This window comes from Trichechus manatus, unplaced genomic scaffold (genome assembly GCF_000243295.1).
Source record: "Trichechus manatus latirostris isolate Lorelei unplaced genomic scaffold, TriManLat1.0 scaffold00131, whole genome shotgun sequence".
NCBI lineage: Eukaryota > Metazoa > Chordata > Mammalia > Sirenia > Trichechidae > Trichechus > Trichechus manatus.
The window spans coordinates 7,633,632-7,657,993 of NW_004444067.1; the positions used below are offsets into that span (position 1 = coordinate 7,633,632).

Below are 24,362 nucleotides of genomic sequence, written 5' to 3' on the forward strand. Positions count from 1 at the left end.
CCGTGTCCCCGGCGCTCCTGAACTCGCCCCTGTACCGTGTCCCCCCAACACTCACTGAACTCGTCCCTGCACCGTGTCCCCCCAACACTCACTGAACTTGCCCCTATACCCTGCGTGCCACCGCAACACTCACTGAACTTGCCCTGTACCCTGTGTCTGCCCAACACTCACTGAATTCGCCCCTGCACCCTGTCCCCCCAACACTCACTGAACTTGCCCCTGCACTGTGTCCCCCAGCAGTCACTGAACTCGCCCCTGCACCCTGCGTCCCCCCAACACTCACTGAACTCGCCCCTGCACCCTATGTCTCCCCAGCACTCACTGAACTTGCCCCTGTACCCTGCATCCCCCCAACACTCACCGAACTAGCCCCTGCATCCTGCGTCCCCCCAACACTCACTGAACTCACCCCTGCACCCTGCATCCCCAGTGTACCCTCCCCGGGCACTCACTGAACTCGCCCCTCCACTGCCAGGCCATCTTCCGCTGGCAGTTTGCTCCGGGCTTGTTAAAGTCACAAGCAGCACAGGTGGCCTCATCCACCATGGCGGAGGGCTTGAGGGGAGGAGGGAGGAGGAAGAAGAGTTAGGGCTTTGGATGGACAGAATCCCAACTCTGCTGGGCATAGTGGAAGCTCACCTGTAGGCGGTTGGTAAGAATGATATTGGGGTACATGGCCCCCACGTCAAGGTGGTAAATAAGGGGACACTCAATTCGATTAGGAACGTCTTTCAGGGAGGTGAGTCTGATCTTGATCTGGTCACACACCTTTAGGGGAGGAAATAACAGAGTCAGAGACCAAAGTAAGGGACTGATCGTGTCAGACAGCCATGAAGATGCCACCCCAGGCTCTAGGGACATGGGTGCCTTCAAACAAGAACAGGCCCAGATGAGGGGCACATCCATGGGAAGCAGCAGCCTCCCCCATAAGAGCTATCAGGGCTAGGACAGAACTCCGAGAAGAGCCGGGCAGGTGAGTCCACATGTGCCTGCTGAGCCCGCACTCAGAGTGGCTGTCAGCCTGACATGGCAGCCGTCTGTCAGGGAGAGTGTCCACCCAGAGCTGGCATGGCAGCCCACCACTGTGAACCCGCACCCACTGCCCATCCTCAAGGCCTGCACCCACTGCTCGTCCCCAAGGCCTGCGCCCACTGCCCGTCCCCAGGGCCCGCCACCCTGGACTCGAGCCACCCTGGACCCACGTCCCCCGCCGCCCGTCCCCAAGGCCTGCCACCCTGGACCTGCATCCACTACCAGTCCCCAAGACCTCTCCCTTCTGTGTCACCCACATTACTGTGCAACCAAGAGCCAGCTCACCTGGCACATCCTCCATCAATACTCCTACGCCAGGAACACTGGACACCTCCTCAGTCACACCAAAGCCCTGTCCTCTGGCCTAAGCACTTCGGCAGAAAGACCCTGTTCCCTGTCTCAGCGTCCATGGGACTGGCACATATTTCATGGAAAGAAGCCAGTCTGAGAGGTCACGCACGAGAACGTCGTCTCTTCCTGTCTCCCTCCTTCGCTTCTTCACCTCAAAACAACATGCAGACACTGGGCCTTAAGTTTTACCTCTTGGAAGTTGATGACCTGCTCGATGGGTACCTTCTCCTCCTCCTCAATGGCATGGCGCATGGTCTTCTCGACCCGCTGCAGCAGGAAGTCGAAGGCAGCAGGGTTCTAGCACAACAAAGACACACGAATGAAACCGAAACTCAGCTGCGTTAGCCCACCTCTGAGCACATCAGAAATGATGCCACAGTCAGCACGCCCAGAACACCTGCTGTGTGCTGGGCACTGCCAGATGTTCCAGATAGAATTAGTACCACCTGCCCCAGGAGGACCAGGACTCATCGGCAACACATAGCAGGCCCTGGAAACACCAACCAAAGTCGTGCACAATACAAGCCCCAAAGGGAGGGCAGGGCAGGGCAATATGTGGTGACGCTTGGTACGCATGGAGCCAGCAAGGGGGCCCAGGAGAGACTGAGGAGAAAGGACTTTGCGTTCACTCCTCTCCTGTGGCTCCCAGGCCCCAGCAAGGGAAAGGCGGGGGACCCAAGTCTGAGGACCAGGGCAGGGTGGGGGGGAGGTGCACACCATCCTGAACCGGCAGGGGATGTCACTGCGGAACACTCCAGACTCGAGGGCCTCCACGTGGCCACCCACGTAGGTCTCAGCATCCAGCACGTGGCCATCGTCTGTCAGCTTGTTAAACTCCTGCTCTTGCTTGTTGGGGAAGATGATGTTGGCATGGAAAGCCTGGACCATCAGCAAGGCCTCACACAAAGTTCCAGATCCCTTCCGCAGCACCTGGTGGGAAGAGGCATGAAGATTCTGAGCCAAAACAAGCTGAGTTTCCCAAACCTGACACCCAAGGCCCTGACTTGCAGGCAAAGTCCCAGAAGCACGAGAAAGGCATCAGACCTGACTCTGATGTAAAAGGAAAGAAAATCTATTGATAAATTGCTGTAATACCACTCAGTCATAAAGAGAAATGAAGTCCTGATGCATGCTACAACATGGACGAACCTTGAAAACATCATGCTGAGCAAAGTCCATCAGTCACAAAAGGGCAAACAGTGTATGATCTTACTTGTACGAAATAGGCAAATATATAGAAACCAGAGATTACTAGTGGTTGTGGGGAGAGAGGGAGGGAGGAAGGGTGAGTTTTTGCTTAGGGGGCATTGAGGATACATTATTGGTGGTGGAACGATCTGGAAAAGGATAGCGCGAATGAGTGCACAACTTAAAGAATGTAATCAATGTCGCTGAGCTGTACGTGCAGAAATTGTGGAGTTGGCATCTGTTCTGTTGTATATTTTCACTACAATTAAAAAAAAATTGCCATAAGCTTTGCCTCCCATGGTTATGGGTTCCCAAATGACATTAGAGATATCTGCACACGAAGGTTCTGCAGCTGCTGTCAATACCACCGTGCATGACCACTCGTGCCTTTAGGTGACGATGGCTTCAGGAGGGTCTGTGGGATGCAGGACAGCAGGCCACAATGGCACTGACCTCATCGGGCTCCATGGGGATGATGGTGCACAGCGCAAAGATGAAGGGGTGGACATACTTCATGTACATGTAGTACGTGGCCACCGCGTCCGACACTGAGTACGTGGCCAGGGTCTGGGGAGAGAGCAGGAGAGACATTAACTTAGAGATTCGTCAGACAGCCGTCACAACCAGAGCTCAGGTAGCACGAAAGCCCTGGAAGCTGGACCCGGGAGAGGTAGAGCAAATATGCCAGCTGGCTGCAGCTCACAGAGCACAGGACAGCACAAACCGATCCTGGTGGGAAGTGGCTGGGCGCAGGTAGGCGTGGGTGGGCACTCACGGTGGGGCACAGGGTCCCACAGTGTGGAGTGGCTCACGTGCCTGGGGCTGCTCGGTGGCCATGCGGCACATGTCCTCAGGGTCCAGCTCCACAGGGTCGTAGCCCAGCTTGGCTTTGGCAGCTGCCTTGAGGTTGTGGCTGCCCACAGGAAGATAGCTATCTCTCTTCACCCACCTGAGGATAAAACAAGAACGGAAGTCGCAGATTACTCTTACCTGAGCCCAGAAACAGCGGAACAGGGAGAGCTGGACACATCAGACGCTCACACCAGGTCTCCCACACCAGGCCCCCTACAAGAACTGTCTGATCTCTGGCCTAGTTAACTTCACAGATGCACCCACAAATCACAAGAAAATGGCAGTCCTTCTTCCAGCCCCTCCCTTACCTCTCCCCCCAGCAAGTGACTCAGCTCCTGTTTCAGAGAACAAAAAACTGGCAGCCGAGCCGGGCTCCTCACCTCCCTCCATCTCCTGAAGACCTCGCTCCGTGGCCAACTGCCCACAGGAGCCTGCCTGATCTGCTCCCGCTCCACGCTGCGGCTCATCTGTAAGCTCTGTGGGGTCCCCTTGGGCCAAATTCCTCTCCTTCAGCATGACAGACCCAGGCCCACCCCTTCTTTACAAAAGACCCCCCATCACTCTCCACTCCAAACTCCCCACTTGTGTCCTCCTCTGTTCGTGTTCTCCCCAGTACCCCGCCCCTCCCCAGCCCGCACCCCTTCCCAACCCCTCGGTGTTTCCCCACCAAGCCGGAGGCTGACACTCAAATGCTTGCTGATTAAATGAGTGTGTGATTAGCAAGCCATCTCTGCAGGATGCCACAGCCAGCAGTGCTGAGCCCTCAGATCACCCAGAGGGACTTCTTTCAGCCCCACTCCTCTCACATCCTGAGACGTTTGTAAGTGGTCACCCTGACACACCTCGGCCCCTGGGACCTCCCTCACAAAATGCCCTGGTGGGGCTCTGTGATGACCACCAGGCAATGACACCCCTCCTCCTCCCAGGTGTACCTGAGACAGTCCATGTGGATGCACTGGGGGGCCTTGTACTCCCCTTGGCTGTCCTTCTGGAACCCTATCTCCTGGTACATGCTCAGTCCATGCGCAGCCGCTCTGGCCTCCACAAATGGCCTGGGGGCAGAGCAATGGAAAGGCACACGGACAGTCTGTCTGATTTCCCTTCCTCTGCCTTCTCTCAGACAAGGAAGCCTGCTCCCATGGGCTCCCAGCGTCGACTCTAACAATCCTTCATACCCATCTTCCCCTCAAGCAGAATGAGGAAAACCTCCCGGCCCCTCCCTCCCTCCCAGATGCCCATCATGTAGTCACACATAAAACCTCAGACTCACCAGTCAAAGAAGTCTCCGTTGTAGGTCACCATGATGGTGGGCTTGGTCTCTTGCACGTGCTCAAACCACCTCTGGATGAGATGAAACTGAACCCAACACAGGACAGCAGTCAGGGGTCTTCTTTTCCCTTCTAGATGTCTCACACCCCACTCCCAGAGTTTGGAAAAAGCTGCCGTGTCAGCATTTTGCACCCACCCAGCCCAGTCTCCAGTGTGAAGACAATGTGACAGAACATCAGGTTCAGGGAGCTTTGGCTCTGACAGAATGAACGCCGGGGGGCCTCAAACCAATCAAGTCTCCTCTTTCCATTCCACCCTGAAATGCTTGGGCAGTTTCCCACGTGGCACCTATTACCTCATCGGGTTCATTGAAGACACAGAACGGCCCTTCATATTCTGGCTTGGGGGTGAACTCAAAGTCTTCAATATCTTCTGAAACAATCTCCCTGTTAGTGATCAGGTAGCCCTGGTGGAGTTGAGCAGCAGCAATGTTAGAGACAGCAACACCAAAGGTACAGCCCTCAACATTCCACCCAGAAACTCCGGACGGACAAAAAACATCTGCAGCGACTTGAAGGCATTGTGAGTTCCTAAAGTGGAGAAGTGTTCCCTGCCCCCTGGTGCTCTCAGCTGCAGGAGGGACAAGCTGAATGTCCGGACAGCTCGCTCATTCACTCTCCTGGACTCCGTCTACTCATTTATCCACCCAGCAATTATTAACTACGCAGCAGATGCTGCTCTACTTCTAGGGGCCAGACAAGGTCCCTGTCTTCATGGAGCCGACCTCCAAGAAGCCAAGCTGCTCACCTGCCCATCGATCATGTAAGAAATCATCATAATCTGGTCAGTCTCAGCATCAGGAAACTTGAGAGGTAATTTAGTTGTTTCAATGTCAAATGCCAAAACTACAGGGTCCTGAAAGTACAGACAGTCTAGTTAAGTCCACAATATACCAATCTGACCTCTGAACTCCTGGGTGAGTCCTCTTCTGCACACCCACCCGCCGGCCTGCTCAGTGCCCGGTTTCTGAAAGCAAGAGTCAAAGTACCACTGGGACGGGTTCTGAAAGGGCTAGGACAGACACCCAGGGACTGACTGACCCGCGTCAACAACACCATGTCCACCGATGGCATGGAAACTGAATTTAAACACATAAGAAACAAAACTAGGGCGGCTGGTAAGAGTAAAAGCCTGGAATTACAGAAAACGCTAGTTTCAAAGCTCTTTAAAATGTGCTACACCTCAGTCTGACCTTTTACAACAACACTGACAGCTGACTGTGGTCCAGAAGTTGATGACTTCCTTTCAGAAATGGGAAAACCTACTACAGTGACTTTTCCAAGGTCACGTAGCTGTACTTGAAGCAAGGACTTCCCATCATAAATCCAATGCTTTTCTACCATATCACTTCACTATCAACTACCAAACGGGAGTCACAGCTTTTCCTCAAATGGTCAGGTACAAAATGAAACTACACTCGGAAACTGATGGAAAAATTACGGCTCCCTAGTTCTTTTAAGAAAGGATTTGAGGAAAAAGAATCAAATGTACGTTTCTGCATTGGTTTTGATCTCTGTAGACCAGTGGTACAAGGCCTTAGAAAAGCAAGTGGAAATTACACGACAGAAGTCCAGGCAATACTTACAGGTCGTTCAACGAGGTCATCTCGGCGGGTGATTTCCACTGGAAAGGCACTGCCCCGGTATCTGACATTGTACCAGTGAGCCTGTGGAACACATAGTGCATTAACGAAAGGGCTCCACGTCCAAGGAAGTCTACTCCTCTATGGCTCTGCCATTAGTATCATCTCCTGCCTTTTAGGGATCTCATGTAAGAAACAGCCCTGGATTTCACCCGGCCCACTCACCACATGGATCTTCAGGTCAATGGAGAGGCGGATGTGGTAAGGGACGTCATACTCTCGCATGTCTACAATGTTGTCCATCTGGTCAGCTATCCTTTTAGAGGCTTCCTCTTCATCAGTCATTACTCCACCTCCTTGCAGAACACTACAGAAGAAAAGAGTAAGCACTTAACTCAACGGCACTCAGCCAGAGGCTGGAGGACGGGAAGGCCAGAGTCAATGCGAGTGAATAGGAAAGGCGCATCAAGGTGGTCAGAGTTGGCAGGACAGCCCTTCCTTGAGGAGTGACCAAGTACAGGGAAGTCCAGTGTACACTTAGGATCCACGTGTGCTGTACTATGTAAATTATACCTGTTTTTGAGAAAAGGAGGAAAGCACATTCAGGCTCAGTGTTGCCTGTCAAGGGGTGCACTGGTGTGGCGTAGGTCATTCTTCCCATCCCAGTGCTGCCCACCATCCCATGTCCTCGGCTACATGGGAGGCCAGACCATGCAGAGGGCAGCACCTCTGGCGTCACAGACCTGTGTGTGGGCCCCAGCCCTGACACATCTGAAGATGTGGCCTAACCTTGCCAAGCTTCAGTTTCTTCATTGAGAAATGAGGATGATAACAGATCTATCCCACAGGAGTGTCGTGTGGGTTAAATGAGGTGACGGTCACATGGCTCTGAGCACACTATCCAAGGCAGAGTAAGTGACTGAAAATGGTAACTACTTCCATAGCACAGTTAGTCCTATTAGATCCAAGCTGTCACTGGAATATCGTCCAATATCGGCCCACTAAATGTTCAAATACTGAATGGGCTATTAAGGCAAGAAAAAAAAAAAAACTGAGTCTCAGAGAAGGCTTGGGCCACTGGGGACTTGGTCTCTGATTACACCTCACAATATTCTGAAAAGTAATTTATAGCACCTCTGGGAGAGGTAAAGGGACTGTAGAAATTTTCAGAGTTCCAAACTTCTTTGGCCTGAGGATATTAGCTCTTTTGAGATCATTGCAATATCTAATTACTCGAGATTTTCTCTTCGTAATCTTTTATCCTGCTTCCTATATTGCTATTGTTTAGATGTTCTATATTTAAATTTCTCTGTACACTACCCAAGGTTCTCTGGAGAACACATGCTATGTAAGTGCTAGGCACTTAATAAATATTTGTAGATGGCCTAACACTTTCCACAAGCCATGAAAACAGACTGTGTTACAGTGGTTGGATCAGGGGTCTTTCTTTCTTTAAAATTTCTTCACTGTTATTCATTATTAGGGCCATAAATGCAGCCCCTGGGTAAGAAAAGAGAGATAGCTAAAATATATAACTGAGAGAAGACCTGGAAGCCACCTTCTTTAACACATTGCATATACCTAATAGCTCAAAAGTGTCTCCACAACAGATGAAGCCCATCATTAAGACAACTTTATTGCTAAGTTTTCCTGCTCCTTACAGCTCCTATTCACCTTGCAGTTTAAGAAAAAACAGGAAAACAATCATTCTGGACCAACTAGCTACTCCGCTTAAGAAAATGGCATGTTGGACCACAACTACCACGGCCTCCACCAGACTGAGTCTAATACAACTAGATGGTGTCTGGCTACCACCACGGACTGCCTTGACTGGGATCACAACAGAGGGTCCTGGACAGAGCTGGAAAAAGATGTGGAACAAAATTCTAACTCACAAAAAAAGACCAGACTTACCGGGCTGACAGAGACTGGAGAAATCCCGAGAGTATGGCCCCCGGACACCCTTTTAGCTCAGTCATGAAGTCACTCTTGAGGTTCACGCCTTCGGCTAAAGATTAGACAGCCCCATAAAACAAAACGAGACTAATGGAGCACAACAGCCCAGGGACAAGAACTAGAAGGCAGGAGCGGACGGGAAAGCTGGTAATAGGGAACCCAAGGTCGAGAAGGGAGAGTGTTGACAAGTCATAGGGTTGTTAACCAATATCATAAAACAATACGTGTAGTACCTGTTTAATGAGAAACTACTTGCTCTGTAAACCTTCATCTAAAGTACAATCGAAAAAAAAAAGAAAACTCCCAACAAAAAAAAGAAAAGAAAATGGCATGTACCTGGAGAGCATAGCTGTGTAGGTGTCGCTGGCATTGTCCTGTTCTCGGTTCTTCCTCACTGCAGGGGAAATCTCCTTCCTCACTTTGACAAGATCCTCCACCGTGTTAAAGGACAGTTTAATGTAATTTCGCTTCAAACCCACTAAATGATTTGGCTGTGAAGTGAAGAGGTCATGCTCGTGAATTCAAGAGAAAGGGGTTTATTGGTGAAAGAAAACAAGGAGATAAAGACTCAAAGGTAAATACACACAAATCACAGAGTTGGTAAATCCACAGCACCCTGTTCAACTGTGCACATGGCACCGACTAATGCCAGAAGAGTTCTGTGAGTAAGACTTATACATAGTCGCCAAAGCCCTGTCATTCATACCCCCTTCCAACATTAATTACTCCTTGGGTCATGAACAGACAACCTGCCTTTCTAACTCCTTCCCAGCTCACTTGCCACAGACAGTGTGGGTAACAGCCTCACTGAGCCCTGGAAGGCATGGGTTATACTTACCAAGTCCAGATCTTCTTTGGGGACGGTCTCCACTTTAGCAATTTTACCCTGAAACTTCTTGGAGAGAAAAGATGAAACTTCCCGTTCACAACCCTGAATCACGATCAGAATTAAAGGACTTTCCATTAGTAACATCTATTTGTTTTTGTACCTGTTTCTCTAAAAGTCCTTTTATTTCTGAGATCCAAAGCCCACCACAAAAATAAGGCTCAGGTCATATGACCTGACCCTATGAAATATAAGCTTACCTTTCTGGTTGCAATGTAGAAATATGGCTTATAGGGTAACCCCACCTGCAAAAGAGTCACCAACCCACCCAGGGGTGATGAGAAAGAAAAAAGTGAGAAAAAAATGAAGACAGGCTATTTATAAGCCATGAACAGCCCTAGATCCAATGCACCCTTGACTTAGATATCACTGAAGAAAGCACAATAGGAAAATAGCATCAGCCCAGGTCTCAGGAGCAAGAATCTAAAAGACACTATTCACTGTTCAGAGCCCTAATGAGCTAACGTCTTTTAGGAAATCTTGAATGATGACCAGCGAGCCTCCAATGGGTCACATGTTCTCGACAGGCCGAGGGCAGGTATACACTACAAGCTGTCTTATCCCCCTCCTGAACAATCACAGAACTAAGTGAATTCTTATCATTTTGGACCCAGCAACTCATCAGAGTGGATTTTAGCTTCTTCAGGGCTCATGGCTTACCTTAAATCTGCTCCCATCATCTTGAATAAAGTAGTAATCTACTGCACTGACTAAGCGCTTATCTTCATCTAAAACCTCAGTCTGAAAGAGAATATCACAGTCAACAGGGGCACAAAATTATCCTCTACATAGTGTAAGAGCTCTTTTCCTTATACTCTTTGGGAAACTGAGGACTTTAAAAATAAAATCCTTCTCCTCTAGCTCTTAACTCCACCCCCGCATAAATGATACCAGCCTCATTCTTAAGAAGTGCATCACAACAGCCTCCACACGAGGATTTCTCTCACAATCCTTGAAAGCTGTATTCTGATGGTGGCCCCTCACCTCAGTCCTCCCACAGGGGCCTCTTTGTGGCCCTCAATGATGTTCAAACAATCAACAGGTCCCCATAAGTGTCACCCATTCCTCAGACAAGGAATACACTACAAAAAGGGGTGTCATCGCCTGCCTGAGTTGGAGAATGAGTGAATGGAAAGCCCAGGTGCTTACAGGATGCATGTTGATGAGCCAGCCGGTCTTCTCTCCAGGCTCCTTCAGCCTCTCAAAACCAAATCGCAAATCCATCTTATCTGTCCACTGGCTTCGCTCCAAGCGCTTAAGCGCCGAGACTGAGGAAGAGGAGCCATCATCCCTTAGGAAAAGGAGGATGGAAAATCCAGTCTTCATTTTCACGATGCCATCTATTCGTGTCTACTCACACAACCCTTAATTCACCTAATTTAAGAGTTATGGCTATAACACTGTACATGCATTCCTAAAACACCTCACATTTGGCAAAACAGTTCCTTATAATAACGGGACTCATGGGAAGATACGATTGGGGCATATCTATGCAACTTTATAAGTAGAACACAAACAAAAACAATAATGATGGCTGGGTATTGCCTCAGGAATATTCATAGCAGCTTTACTCGTAATAGCCAAAAACTGGCAACAACCCAGATATTCTCCAAAAGACAAACAGTTAAACAATCTGTGGTATATCCATACCATGGAATGCCACTCAGCATTAAAAAGGAATGAACTATTGGTACACACATAACTTCAATGCTTCTCAAGGGAATTATGCTGAGTGAAAAAAAGTCAATGCCAAAAAATTACTGTATGGTGGTAATACAGCAACTCACCAGCTGCCACTATGGAAAAAAAGACCTGGCGATCTGCTCCCGTAAAGATTTCAGCCTAGGAAACCCTATGGGGCAGTTCTATTCTGTCCTATAGGGTGTCTATGAGTCGGAATCGACTCACGACACACAACATGAGAAATTAGAGATGGAGAACAGATTAATGGTTGCCAGAGACTTGAAGGCGGGGGTGTTGGCTGTAGCTATAAAAGGGTAGTACAAGGGATCCTTAGGACAGAACTGTTCTGTATCTTGACTGTCTTGGTGATCACACAAATCTACTTGTGATAAAGCTGCATGAAACTAAACATACACACACATAAGTGAGTGTATGCAAAACTAGTGAAATCTGAATAAGGTGGATGGATGACATCAGTGTCAATTTCCTGGTTGTGATATTGTAAAGTAGTTATGCAAGATGTTACCATTGGGGGAAACTGGATGAAGGGCGCACTGGATGTCTCTCTGTATTATTTCTTTCAACTGCCTAAGAATGTACAACTATTTCAAAATAATTTTTTTCTTAAATGCACAAAAACAAGAGAGTGGAAACGCTGGCTTGTGAATACTCAGACCTCTGAGCATAGGAGAAAGTGTCACCTGCCACACTGAGAACTGTGTAAGGCAGAGGTGCATGTCTCTGGGGAAGGAGGCCCAGGTGTAGGTGTTCGTATTAAATTTTCTTAAAATAGAACTGAAAGGGTATATATCTGCACAACTGTCCATCTAAGGGCTTTTTCCGTTCCTACTGAGGATTATAATTCTATGCCCTCCATTCCAATTCCCTTTGCCTAGGAACAATCGCTAAAGAACCATTTCAATCTCCCCATTTTACTGACACTGTTTCCCTATTTACCAATCAAATGGGAGTTAGCTGGTGTTATGGAAACACCTGTTGAAGCAAAACAACCTATACCTTGAAAATGCAATACATCCTTCTGGGATGCCTGGATCTAGCTGTCAGAACAACCAAATATGGATAAAAATGGAAATACAATCTTGTTTTGTGAGGTTATGGAAGGATATACCTCAACTAACAAGGAAACTCATTTTTCTCTGCTCTATAGTACCAATACATCTGCCTCAAACTTTCCAAGCCTCTTCTGGTTAGAATCTATAATAACTCTTCATAAGGTTTTTACCATAAACCTTAAAATTAAATAAAGTACCTGATGAAGACTTTCTACCACCAGAACTATTCAAACCAAACCTGTCCTGATTCCAGGGCTTAGATTCTCCCCAACTTGTTCACAAGCTTTAACTCCACAGGTGTGATCCCATAGGGATGGACCAGAATCATTACAGCATTTCCTTTTGTTTATTAGTATTCTAGCGTGAAAAGGAGAAATGACTTGCTAGCTTCTTTTTTAAACCACTCCTGAGATTCTAAAGTCTGTATATTTTCTGGCCAGAAGCCCTATTTACTTCCTAAGTCACATATAGTCTCCATTCCTTAAAAAGGTAGAGGTAAGAACCAAAGCCTTGTGCCTTTTTGTCTTACTAAATGAGCTACTTTATAAAGCAGTGAGCAGAGAAAAAATACACATGTCTAGAGTTGATGCTGACAAGGTGGTGGGAGGCGGTGAGACGTGATGGTAAGTATACATTTGTTGTGCAGAAACAACCAGGTTCTAATCATTCTGCTTCCTGGACTCGGCCACACACGCATATGCACAGATACACTAATTCTTTCTTGTAGACTGCTCTCTTGACCCTATTTCCCTAAAAGCTGTTCATGTGTGTCTTCCAAAGAACAGGGTAATGTGAGATGTTATACAATAATTCAGACATCAAAAGAGTTCTCTCCCCAGCTATTCATGGATATTCATTCCTTCCCTGCCACTACTTTTCACTTCCCAGGAACATACTTACTTCATAGTATTGATGTAACGATTAAATGAGCTAATTCATGTAAAGCATTTAGAACAGGGTCTACCACATAGTAAAAGTTAAACAGTAGCTATTATTAATATTTTCTATTATGACGACAGCCTGACACCTGCTGTAAGGACATCACTGAGGACATGGGGAGGCAGTGAAGAGGAAAGGATAAGAGCTCAGGCTTTCTCTTTCACTGCATTCTCTCATACTGCAATCATGAACTCAGGTAAATTCCTTCACATCTCTAAGCCCTGGTTTCGAGTACAGAATACAGATAATAACCGTATGTACTTCAAAGAGTTTTCCATTAGGGGTCAGTGAAATGATGAATATAAAGCATTTAGCACAATAACTATTAGCTACCATTATTATTGTTGTTATAAACCAGTATAGCACTCAACCTTTCCTCTGTGAAAAATTTTGTGTGGAGCTAAGTGACAGTAAAAAGGTTTTGTTTTCTCTCCTTATGGCTAAAGGGAAGCATGCATCTAATCATGCTGACATTTTGCTTTGACCAACAAAAAGCTCAGTATTACCACACTTGGCCTACCTAATCTGCGCTCTATTTCCCTCCCAGGTTCTTGACCCTCTATTTATATCTTCCCTCCATCCTGACTTTATTTTTATTACAGAGTTTGTGGAAGATCCCAAATATAACTGTGGAACCAGGTGAGGCATAAATACAAATATCTAAGTAGTAATAATAATAATGTGAAAGATAATGATGAAGTGATGATGAACAAAAAAACACTTGAATGAGGAGTGAGGAAAGCAGGGATTAAATCCTCACTGCCGCTATGTGTGTGATATATCCTTATTATCAAATGGGGAAATCCATTTTTGCCCTGCCTTGAAAGGAACAGAGATGTGCATATCCAAGTGATTCATGCACCATAAAGCACTCCATGGAAAAAGAATAAGAAACAATAGACGTAATGTCTTTGTAAAACTATACACCAGTGCTTCTCAAAAAGAACACGTTTCAATTTAGAAAAGCCTCTGGAGTGAGTCCTATCTGCCTCGACCCCAATGGGGGTAGGGAGAGAGAATCACCACAGTTGTTGGTCATTTGCAGCTGTTCCTAGAGGTGGGTCCTTGCCTTGTGTGGGTGACAGAGAGTAGAGGAGAAAAAAAGGTGAAGAACACCACCTTTTATACCTAAGCAGGAAGCTGGAAAAGATATGAACAAGCCACCAAAACTGACCAAGGGAAAACGTCAGTAAGTGCCAAAGCCAGGTGATGGCTACCCAAAGATTTACTATATACTTTCTACTGCTCTGCATATTTCAAGTTTTTCCTTACTAAAAATGCTAAAGCAGTCAAAGGCTAAGATGGAGACTCTCATTCTTGATTTTTCCAGAAGTGTACAAATCTGTTCATGAAACCACAAACACATACGGTAGCACCCAAATTAATAAATTACGGGCACGACACCCAACCCATCGCTGCCAAAAGATTGTTTTCTGCCTGAGAAAGGATTTTCTTAACTGCAAGGCTAGAAACTTTACAGAAGAAAACAACAACCTGGTAATCACCATACTCTAGCCCTCACGCCTCAAATTTCCTTTCCACATCGGCTGCTGGGCCCACCGCCCCGCGGCCGTCCACACAGGCCACGCGGTTTTGAGCGCTGCCTCACAAACATGACCTCCCTCATCCGTTCGGCGTTTCCCGACCCCGCTCGGTGCCGGCCCGGCGGACCCGGCATCATCCCCACGGGCGCTTCCTAGGGACTCAATGGCTGCAGCGCCAAGCGCGCCTCAGAACACGGTGGGGCCGTAAGAACGTCCCGCCGCCGGGAGGGGCAAGGCCGGCTCTTACCGGTTGGCCTCGCCGTCCCCGACAGGCTCCACGCGCCGCCGCCCGCTGTTCTGCAGAACCATCGCGCCGCTCCGGGCCGGTGCCTGAGGAGCCTGTCCTGACAGGAATTTGGCGCGCTCCGACCAAATCTCGCGAGAGACCGGAAGGGCACTCTCCGAAGCTATCCAATAAAGAGGGGCGGCGCGCCCCGCCCCGCAGAGCGCCAATGGCCGACGGCGCCCGAGGGGAGGTGGCTCATTAGGGACTGAGGGTAAAGTGTGCGCAGGCGTGCGCCGCGCACCCAGGGTCCGACCCGGGGCGACTCTGCAGGTCGTGGCCGGGCGGGAAATGTCAGGTTGTCCCCACGCCACTCCCTGAGCTCAGCCTGCCCGAGGTAGGGTCGGCGCCCCGGGCGGGCGAGGCGCGGGAGAGGCGATGGCGCCGGCGTTGTCGAAGCTGCGGGCCGAGGCTGGGCTCGGGGCGCTCCTGCGGCGGGCGCTTGCCCAGTACCTGCTTCTCCTGCGTCTCTACCCGGTGCTCACCAAGGCAGCCACCAGGTCTGCGCGGAGCGGCCGCGTGGAGGGGAGGGGCGGCCGGGCGCGGAGCGTAGAAGGCCGCGGGACACGGTCAGCCTGGGACACTTGTCAACCCGGGGCACTGTCAGCCCGGGGCACTGTCAGCCGGGGGCACAGTCAGCCCGGGGCACTGTCAGCCCAGAGCAGGACAGCCTGGGGCATGGTCCCACCCAACCCAAGCGACCGAGCTGCACAAACGCATCTTACCAAGGGGTTTGGGTGAGAAAGGCAAAATTGCTATGTATCCAAATGATCCTTCAAAGCCCTTAAATTAATCAGAAAGCCCAGTGTATACACTTTTGTGTATTTGGTCCTGAAAAATGATTCTTATGCACTCTAAAATGTGGAAATTAGGGAGCCAGACTAAAGGATGGCACAAAATGAAAGATGTCCTACAGTCAACCCATCTGCCCTCAAGGTAACCGCCAGTCCCCCAGAGCAGAATGGGACCTGGGTGGAGAAATCTAACACAGCCCAGCTTGTCTGCACTGTTCCCTCTGTCTTAATACTAAGTCTCTGCAGCCTTCTGGCTTGTTACTTGTTAGTACGTGTATTTCTTCTGAGAATCAGACTAGAGTGTTAGGTAAATGCCTGGTGGGGACAGCACAGAATGGCTAGACTGGGAGGTGTTTGAGACGCTCCTTTTCTTTGGACAGCTTTACCTTTGGGAGAAAACAGCTCATCAGGGAGTTGCCAACAAAAAGCTCTGTCTTTTGATTTGGAATACTAAACTTTTTATGAGACATCTCTGGCTTCCATTACTTTCAATTAATTTCTTTTATAAGTTCATCCCTTTTCATTAATTCAGCATTTTGTGTACATGTATGGAGTGCTTCGTGTGTACTGGGCCTACAGCAATATCAAAATCCCTACCTTCATGTAGTTTGCATTCTAGTGAAGTAAAGCAAAAGCAAATATATAAAATCGATAGTCAGGGAAGTTTTTTCTGAGGAGGTGTCTTAGTCATCTAGTGCTGCTATGACAGAAATACCACAAGTGGATGGCTTTAACAAACAGAAATTTATTCTCTCACAGTTTAGGAGGCTAGAAGTCTGAATGCAGGGCACCAGATCTAGGGAAAGGCTTTCTCTCTGTCGGCTCTGAGAAAAGGTCCTTGTCTCCTTTCAGCATCTGTGGGCCTGGCATTCCTGGGAGACCCCCATGTATATTGGTATCAATCTTTCCCTGGGTCTAGGAGGTTCTCAGAGCAGGAAGTCTGGGTCCAAAGGATGCAGTCCACTCCTAGCGTTTCTTTCTTGTTGGTAATGAGGTGTGACTCAAGCAAAGGTGTGACTTCAGAGACATCCCACACTGATCCCACCTTACTGACAGATTCCCATTCCCATTGCCGTCAAGTCAATTCCAACTCATAGCGACCCTATAGGACAGAGTAGGGCAGTTCCGAGGAGTTCCAGGGTTTCCAAGGAGTGGCTGGTGATTTCAACTGCCAGCCTTTTGGTTGGCAGCTGAGGTCTTAAGCACTGTGCCACCAGGGCTCCTGTTAACATACAGAGGTTAGGATTTACGACACATCACCAAAGGAAGCAAAATGCCCTCAGCTCACAGAAAGGAGGACAGCCACACAACACTGGGAGTCAGGGCCTAGCCAAGCTGACATATTTTTGAGGGACATAATTCAACCCATGACAGGAGACGACATTTGAACAGAGGCCCTGATGAATGGAGGGAATCAGCCATGTAAAGGACTGAAGCAAAAGCTGTCAGCAGAGGGAACAGGAGGTACAGGAACAGTAGGTACAAAGGTCCTGAGGAAGAAGCAAGGAGTAGAAAAAAGGTCTGTGTTGCTGGAGGAGATGAACAGTGAGCAAGGGAGAGATGTGAAAGGAGAGGTAGCCAAGGGCCAGATCAAAAAAGGTCCTCATCATCCTCACTAAGAATTTTGGCAACTACAGACTGAGCCATGGAGGGAGCTGTCTCCACTTTTTTTTTCTTAATTGAAATTTTGATTGTGATAAGAATATATACATGCAGTTGTAATAACTAACACAGAAAGATCCTTCGTATTTGTACACTTTGCCCATTTCCCCAATGGTAACATCTTGCAATATTACAGTGTAATATCACAACCAGGATATTGACATGGATACAATGCGCCCAATTTCCCATTTTACGTGTACTCTGTGTGTCTGTGTGTGTGTGAAGTTGTTTTCTGTTTAGGGACCTGCAGCTTCTTCAGTAAGGTCTTATCTCTGGCTAGCCACAGCAGGGTCTCTGAGCAGCCTGCTGATTCACATGCAGGAAAGGGACACCCTCATGATGGTTGCTCCTGTTTTCTGATTACTTCTCTGTCTGCAGTGGTTTTTTGTCAGCACTTGGGAACTTCCTGGCCCAGATGATTGAGAAGAAGCAGAAAAAAGAAAACTGCTCACTGAATCTAGATGTCAATGGGCCTCTCAGATATGCCATTTATGGGTGAGTGTCACTGGGGCTGGTTTACCCAGGAGGCCGACTAAGTGCCAACAAAGCCAGTACCAAAAACAAATTTTTGAAATAATCTAATTTAAAAAAAATAATTTTTAGAAAAACCACTGAAGTGGTCATTATGGGAAAAATTCAGGATGGTGTTAGAGTTATCTCCACCCATTCACTTATTTGAGAGTTTAATGTGGGTTTTTATTTTTAGTTGGTGGGAGGTGGCTGTCCTAGTTGGGCTGAGAGACAAGGACAGGCAGCTCACTGGAATTTAAAATCAGACATCAAGACTCAAAGGCCCTGAAAACATCTGGGCTCATGGAAGAGAAAAACCGACTCAAACACCAAGTGTGACTAGCTAGTTTCTATTGTTATTTTCATAGTGTAAACCTCCAGAAAATAAAACATAGGTATCCTGAAGAATGTCCCGCTTCTGAACCACTTTCTGAATTGCAAAACCCAGTGATTCAGGAGTTTTACCAGTTAAATCCAACGTGAGCTGTTTTGTCTAACTGTGGTGTTATAGATGGATCATGTTGAAGTCTTCTGCAGCTAGTGAATTTGTAATTCAGTGTTCAAGAAATTCAAAATACAGGGAACAGTAAGTGCAAAGGTCCCAAGGAGGAACAAGCTAATAATGTTGGAGGAGTAGAAAGAAGGTCTGTGTTGCTGAAGTAAATGACAGTGAGCAAGGCTGCTGACTTCAGTCATCACAGTTTTTTCTTAATGTACTTAAAGCAGTAATTCTGCAGAGGGGGAGTGTTTTATAATCACACAGGCGGCTTTATCAAATTACACAAAAGTTTTCACATTCCCAAGATTTCAGTTCGCTTCCCTGTTAAGAATCACTGCTACAGGTCATTTAACATCCTATGGTGGAGTGGGGGGAAAAAAAAATCACTTGTTTAAAGACTATTTCAAAGCCAGAAGTTGAAAGGCCCCTGGGTCCCTCCTCTGCTTTTGTTGCTGAATTGTATGGAGCTGCAGGCTTATTGTCCCAATAGACACAGAGTTCACTTATCTCCCAAGTAGCCTGTACCTTTTGGAATACACACGAGCCCATTGCAGCTCCAGTTTTTATCCTTGCATACCCAAGAGAGTTTAATGAAAAGCTCTAATGCCAGAGATGCATCCCTTTATCACTGAGCACCTTCCAGGAGCCAGACCTTATTCTAGGAACTGGGGATGCAACAGGGAATGAAACAGACACGAACCTGCCTTGTGTCATTTACATTGTAGGGGTGAAAAGAGGGCACTCTGTAACTAAACAGATGAGATAATTATATGTGGTGATAAATGCTATGAATAAAATAAAAGATGGCTCTGGAATACAGTGTGGCTGGAGATGGGTACGTGCATTGGCTAGGACAGTTGGGAAAGGCCTGTATGAGAAAGGTATTGGAGCTGATATGTTGACAAGAGGCTGACCACAAGAAGACGAGGGGGAAAAGCATTGCGAGTAAAGGGAACGGCAAGTGAAAAGGATCCAAGACATGAACAAGTCTGGTCTGTTCAAGGCAAAAAGCAATGCCTGAAGCAGTATCAAAGCATGTTTTCTAGGCCCAAGCATAGTTGGGTAGTCAGTATTGATGGTATATTAGCGAGGTAGGGTTCAGGACCTGGGATTTTGGGTGAAGCTGGACCAGAGAAAAACGTGTCCAGAGAACCACAGTCCAGGTCACACCCAACGCGGGGCTTCAGGTTCTTCTTCACAGGGCCGCTGAGTCACTTCTTCTACCTCTTCATGGAACACTGGATCCCCTCTGACGTTCCCTTGGCAGGAGTCAAGAGGCTCCTCCTGGACCGCCTCATCTTTGCCCCAGCCTTCCTGTTGTTCTTCTTCTTCATCATGAACTTTCTAGAGGTGGGTCTCTGCCATGGCCGCTACTATAGCTCTTCATTTAGGACAGAGATTTTTAATTGTTAGTCTGTATCTCGAAATCTCATTTATGCTCATCACTACTTTGAGATTTTCAGTAGTTACTGGATCTGCCATTAGATCTTATCCTTTAAGGTAAAGAAGCACATGTACTAAAAACCTGTTGCCATCAAGTCCATTCCGACTCATAGTGACCCTGTAGGAGAGAGCAGAACTGCCCCGTAGGGTTTCCAAGGAGCTCCCGGTGGATTCGAACTGCTGACCTTTTAGTTAGCAGCTGTAGCTCTTAACCACTACACCACCAGGGCTCCTCATATACAAGTCTATCTCAAAATTGTTTTCTGAATATTTTGATAAGTGATGTAATTGGTTTCCTTTGTAATCCTGTACATTAAAAGTCATTATCCTGAGAAGGGGTCCATAGGCTTTACCAGAGTGCCAAGGGGATCCACGACACACAAAGTTTAAGCACTTATAATGATATTGCAGAGCCTGTGCCAACGCAGTGCCTGGAACATCGTGAGTGCTCTGGAGAGGTTAATTTACCAGCATAAACTTTGAATCAACTTGCGTGGGAGGGGTGGCCCCGTGTAACACCCTGCATGTCTGTTCTCTGAAATGTGTCCAATCTAAGTCCCCCTTCCTAGTTTACAGTCTTCACCATCTGTGGGAGAAAGGGGGTTGGGTTGTACTGTGTGTCTGAGATGTGTCATGTTCTACTCTGAAAAGTAATTTGTTTCAACTGGTCACACGAGGTAAATGCGTCTCACTCAGGTTGTCTTTGGAAACAGTATCTCAAGTTGTTGTTATTGAGAACACTCCTTGTTTTCTAAAGTGACCCTGGAGGGAATTAGGAAAGATGTTTAAACTTGGATTGCTATTAAGTCCCTGATAGTGAAAAGAAATGTTTGGGAAGTCCCTAGCAAATCAGAGATAGGAAGTCAAGCGTACCACACATTAGAAGTGTGGGGCCACAGGGGTTCCTACTTTTTTTCCTTTCAGATACGAAGGGAATATATTTTCATTAAAAAAAAAAAATTATACATATGAATGCCAAACGTTTCTGAAGTGCATAAAGTAACCCCACCACGCGTGTGCACATACACTTACACACACATACACACAAATGATAAACGTGGGGCCACGCTATATTACATATAAAAAAAGAACAAAAAACAAACCTGTTGCCGTCAAGTCAATTCTGACTCATAACGACCTCGTAGGACAAAGTAGAAAAGCTCCACAGGGTTTCTAAGGAGCTCCTGGTGGATTCGAACTGCCGACCTTTTGGTTAGCAGCCGTAGCTGTATTTACATATAAATATATACATGTATATGTCTTAGAAGAAGTACAGCCAGAATGCTCCTTAGAAGCAAGGATGCGAGACTTCATCTCACATACTTCGGACATGTTTTCAGGAGGGACCAGTCCCTGGAGAAGGACATCATGCTTGGTAAAGTAGAGGGTCAGCGAAAAGGAGGAAGACCCTCAACGAGATGGATTGACACAGTGGCTGCAACAGTGGGCTTAAACATAATGACTGTGAGGATGGCGGAAGACCAGGTGTTTCATTCAGTTGTACATGGGTCGCTATGAGTCGGAACTGACTCCAGGCACCTACCACCACCACTGGCGACGTGTCTGTATCCTGCAGTTTTTGATCATAGACATAGGCTGCACAGCATTCCATTGTGTTATACCTGTATCTGTTGTGTAAGGGTTCTTGTTCAATTCGTAGAGTTGTTCTCCAGAAAGACTGGACTCGTCTGTGCTCACACCAGTGGTGTATAATAATAGCTAACATTTATTGAGCACTCGTGTAATCCTCACAACACTTCCTCCAGTGAGGTTTACTTCCCCATGCTCTTGACCTGTGATATTATTTTTGTTGTAAATAATTTGTAATTTAATAGGTGAAAAATAATTTAGATATCTTTATTTACAAGGTTGAATACCTTTTACATGTTTATCTGCTGTTTCTATTTCTTCAGTGAACTTTGCTTATTTTCTATTGGAGTGTTTGCTTTTTTCTTTCTGATATGTAAGACCCCTTTATATATTAAGGATATCAATCCTTTGCCAAAAACAGGCTGCAAATATTTTCCCCATTTTTTTTAGTTTGCCTTTTAACTTCATATAAAGTTATGTAAATAAAATCATTTATAGTATCTTTCTCTGTATAGAAGTTTTTAAAATTCATGTATTCAGATCTGCCAGTCTTTTTTTTTTATGGGTTTCCTTAAAGGAAGATAATGGAAATAATCTCCAATACTTTCTTTTACTTTTATGGTTTTATTTTGTACATCTCGATATACCCAAAGATAATAGAAATATTTCCTATACTTTTTTCTCATATCCTTATGGTTTGTTTATAGTTGGCGGTTCTGTCTTGATTTTTTCCACTTAGCAAATTGTCTCATTACTGTTTATTTAGCAATCTCTGTGTTTTGGAATGTTGACTTTATCCTATCCTCATTTCCATATGTACAGATCTCTTCTTTTGCTGGATTCTATTAATTTCCATTGATGTGTCCTCTTTTCCCCCGTCACTCCCAGACTGTTTTAATTACCATTATTTTATGGTATTTTTGTTATCAAATAAGGTAGGCCTTTCTTCATTCTTTTTCAGAATGGCTATTCCTGTGGATTTATTCTTCCAGATGACATTTAAGAATCTATATGTCAAGGTCTGTTTTTTAAAAAGTCCCCACAAATTTTGATTGGAAATGCCTCAACTTTGGAGATTAATTTGGAAAGAATTGACAGCTAAGCCACTAGCAGATTTGGTGCCAGGGCCAGCAGCATGAATCACACCATCAGAGCAGCTGTGTAAAGCAGTGTTGAGGGTCGCGGACAAACGCTGCCCTCAGGGTGAGCAGCCTGCTGCCTCCCTGTTCTAACTAATGATTTTGCCAACTAGATGGTTAGCTCCTTATATGTGCACTGCTCATAAAGTACATCTGTGCATTGTCTGCTTATAAGTGGAACAAAATAAAATGCTACAGTCTGGTTTTTTAATCATGGTGTTAGGGTTTGGGGGCCTTCAGATTTTGGTGCCCTGGCTTACAGTTCTGATCAACAGTGGGGTTTGCTCACCATCTGTATTTTCCATTGTTTTTAGAGAAAAGACATGGCTGCCTTTTCTGCTAAGATGAGAAGAGGTTTCTGGCCAGCGCTGCAGATGAACTGGAAAGTCTGGACACCACTCCAGTTCATTAACATCAACTACGTCCCTCTGCAGGTAGGGGCCAGCCCGGCCTTTTGCCCAGAGGCCCAGAGATTGTGGGTTCCTTCTCCACCAAAGATACTTTTCTATCAGCTTTCTCTGTGTTCTTTCACCAGTCTGCAGTTTTCCTTGAGTCTTGGTTTTGCATAGATGTTGGAGTTAAAGTAAAATCATAAAAATGGAGAGGCTTCCAATAATTTTAGTAGTAACACTTATCAGTGAACTTCACAGGAACAATTTCAGTGGATCGGTAGGGGCTGAAGCCAGATGGCAGTGAATTCAGGAGTGAATGGGGAAGTAAAAAAGAAGACATCACGAGTATGGAAAAATTCTTGCGAGAAGTTTGTGAAGAGATGGGGAGAAACAATAGGTAGAAGAGAGTGTGAGGTGGAGTAGAATGTCTTTAGGCTAGGAGAAGTGTGACCATTTTTAGATGCAGATGTGGAGCTGCTTGTGGGATGGGCAAAAAAGAGAGACAGTTTTGTGGAGTGCTGTCCCTAAAGAGGCAGGCAGGATAGCATTCCGAGCATAAGCAGAGATGTGCTTTAGACAGAGAACCCCTTCTTCCACAGGAGAGAGAGAAGATAAGTGTAAGTGGGGTGCTGGGAAGGTGAGTGGGGTATCTCCCACTTCCCAGCGGGCTGTCTGACTCACATGTGTTCTCTTTGGCAGTTCCGGGTACTTTTTGCCAACCTGGTGGCTCTGTTCTGGTATGCCTACCTGGCCTCTCTGGGCAAGTGAAGATGGCCTGGGAAGAACCATCAGAAGCACTACAGATGTTGGTCTGGGGAGGCATCTTCACCTAGCAGGTGTTTGAGAACAGAATCAAAACTCAGGAATTTATCTGAGTTTAAATCATACTACCCAAGAGGCGCTAAAATGATGGATAACGCAAAAGCCAAACCCATTGCCGTCGAGTCAATTCTGACTCATAGCGACCCTATAGGATAGAGAAGAACTGCCCCATAGTTTCCAAGGAGTGCCTGGTGGATTTGAACTGCCGACCTTTTGGTTAGCAGCCATAGCTCTTAACCACTACACCACTAGCGTTTCCAAAATGATGGATACAGAAATAGAAGTCTCTTCACGGTGGAATCGTGTGTTTTGAAAAGGCGGTAGCTGATTCTAAATGGTGCTGTCCTTGAAACGTAAAACATAGTAGAGATGATTTCGGTCATCACTGTGGACTGAATCAGGATCACAATAAACTGTAAGGTAGCTTCTTTAGTGGTCATTTTAATTTCTCAGAATGGTGGTTGTAACTTTGGAAGAAATGTGTGGTCAGAGAGCTGCTCTCAAATTTAAAAAGAACTGCTTTTTCATTTCCGAATACATGGGGGTGGGGTGTACTAGTTCCCAAAAGGAAGACATTTAGGGCAGATGGAAAGTAACCAATGTCTCCTACAATTGATGTGGGTGGTGATGACTCCAGCTCTAACCTGTCAAGTTACAATGAATTCCACTCCAACCCCAGCCTGACAGAGGATGAAGGATTGGGACCTCGGAGAGATTTTAATTATTTTCTGTGATCAGTCAGTATTAACTGACATCCGCTGCAGGTTTACTTTGTGCCCCCCCCCCCGCCCCTATTTTAAGAGCATCACATGA

The 24,362-nt window shown here is 46.6% G+C and overlaps 2 protein-coding genes across 4 annotated transcripts in view; one reads left to right on the forward strand and one right to left on the reverse strand.

The window, feature by feature from the left end:
* The window catches only part of POLE (DNA polymerase epsilon, catalytic subunit), a 44,670-nt gene extending 29,933 nt beyond the window's left edge, over positions 1 to 14,737 (reverse strand). Inside the window, exons 1-18 of one of the 2 annotated variants that reach the window (XM_012558022.2) lie at positions 14,663 to 14,737; positions 10,326 to 10,467; positions 9,837 to 9,917; positions 9,377 to 9,421; positions 9,129 to 9,221; positions 8,627 to 8,781; positions 6,560 to 6,701; positions 6,338 to 6,418; positions 5,500 to 5,607; positions 5,048 to 5,158; positions 4,694 to 4,779; positions 4,356 to 4,475; positions 3,388 to 3,520; positions 3,025 to 3,138; positions 2,101 to 2,313; positions 1,573 to 1,680; positions 640 to 768; positions 453 to 555 (exon numbers count right to left, since the gene is read on the reverse strand). In XM_012558022.2, the coding sequence (XP_012413476.1) occupies positions 453 to 555; positions 640 to 768; positions 1,573 to 1,680; positions 2,101 to 2,313; positions 3,025 to 3,138; positions 3,388 to 3,520; positions 4,356 to 4,475; positions 4,694 to 4,779; positions 5,048 to 5,158; positions 5,500 to 5,607; positions 6,338 to 6,418; positions 6,560 to 6,701; positions 8,627 to 8,781; positions 9,129 to 9,221; positions 9,377 to 9,421; positions 9,837 to 9,917; positions 10,326 to 10,467; positions 14,663 to 14,724 (2,026 nt within the window). In that variant the 5' untranslated portion in view covers positions 14,725 to 14,737. The remainder of the gene's footprint in view (positions 1 to 452; positions 556 to 639; positions 769 to 1,572; positions 1,681 to 2,100; positions 2,314 to 3,024; positions 3,139 to 3,387; positions 3,521 to 4,355; positions 4,476 to 4,693; positions 4,780 to 5,047; positions 5,159 to 5,499; positions 5,608 to 6,337; positions 6,419 to 6,559; positions 6,702 to 8,626; positions 8,782 to 9,128; positions 9,222 to 9,376; positions 9,422 to 9,836; positions 9,918 to 10,325; positions 10,468 to 14,662) is intronic. The other variant, XM_004385016.2, reaches the window with a different exon arrangement.
* Positions 14,738 to 15,045: 308 nt separating this feature from the next.
* PXMP2 (peroxisomal membrane protein 2) lies at positions 15,046 to 24,321 on the forward strand. Of its 2 annotated transcripts, XM_004385019.3 has the most exons (5): positions 15,046 to 15,198; positions 17,533 to 17,649; positions 19,351 to 19,513; positions 22,650 to 22,769; positions 23,427 to 24,321. In XM_004385019.3, exons 1-5 carry the CDS (start codon positions 15,077 to 15,079, stop codon positions 23,493 to 23,495), a joined length of 591 nt encoding a protein of 196 aa, XP_004385076.1. In that variant the 5' UTR covers positions 15,046 to 15,076; the 3' UTR covers positions 23,496 to 24,321. The 2 variants fall into 2 exon arrangements, with proteins under 2 accessions (XP_004385076.1, XP_023595053.1); XM_023739285.1 differs by having other exon boundaries at positions 22,650 to 24,321.
* The last annotated feature ends 41 nt before the right edge of the window (positions 24,322 to 24,362 follow it).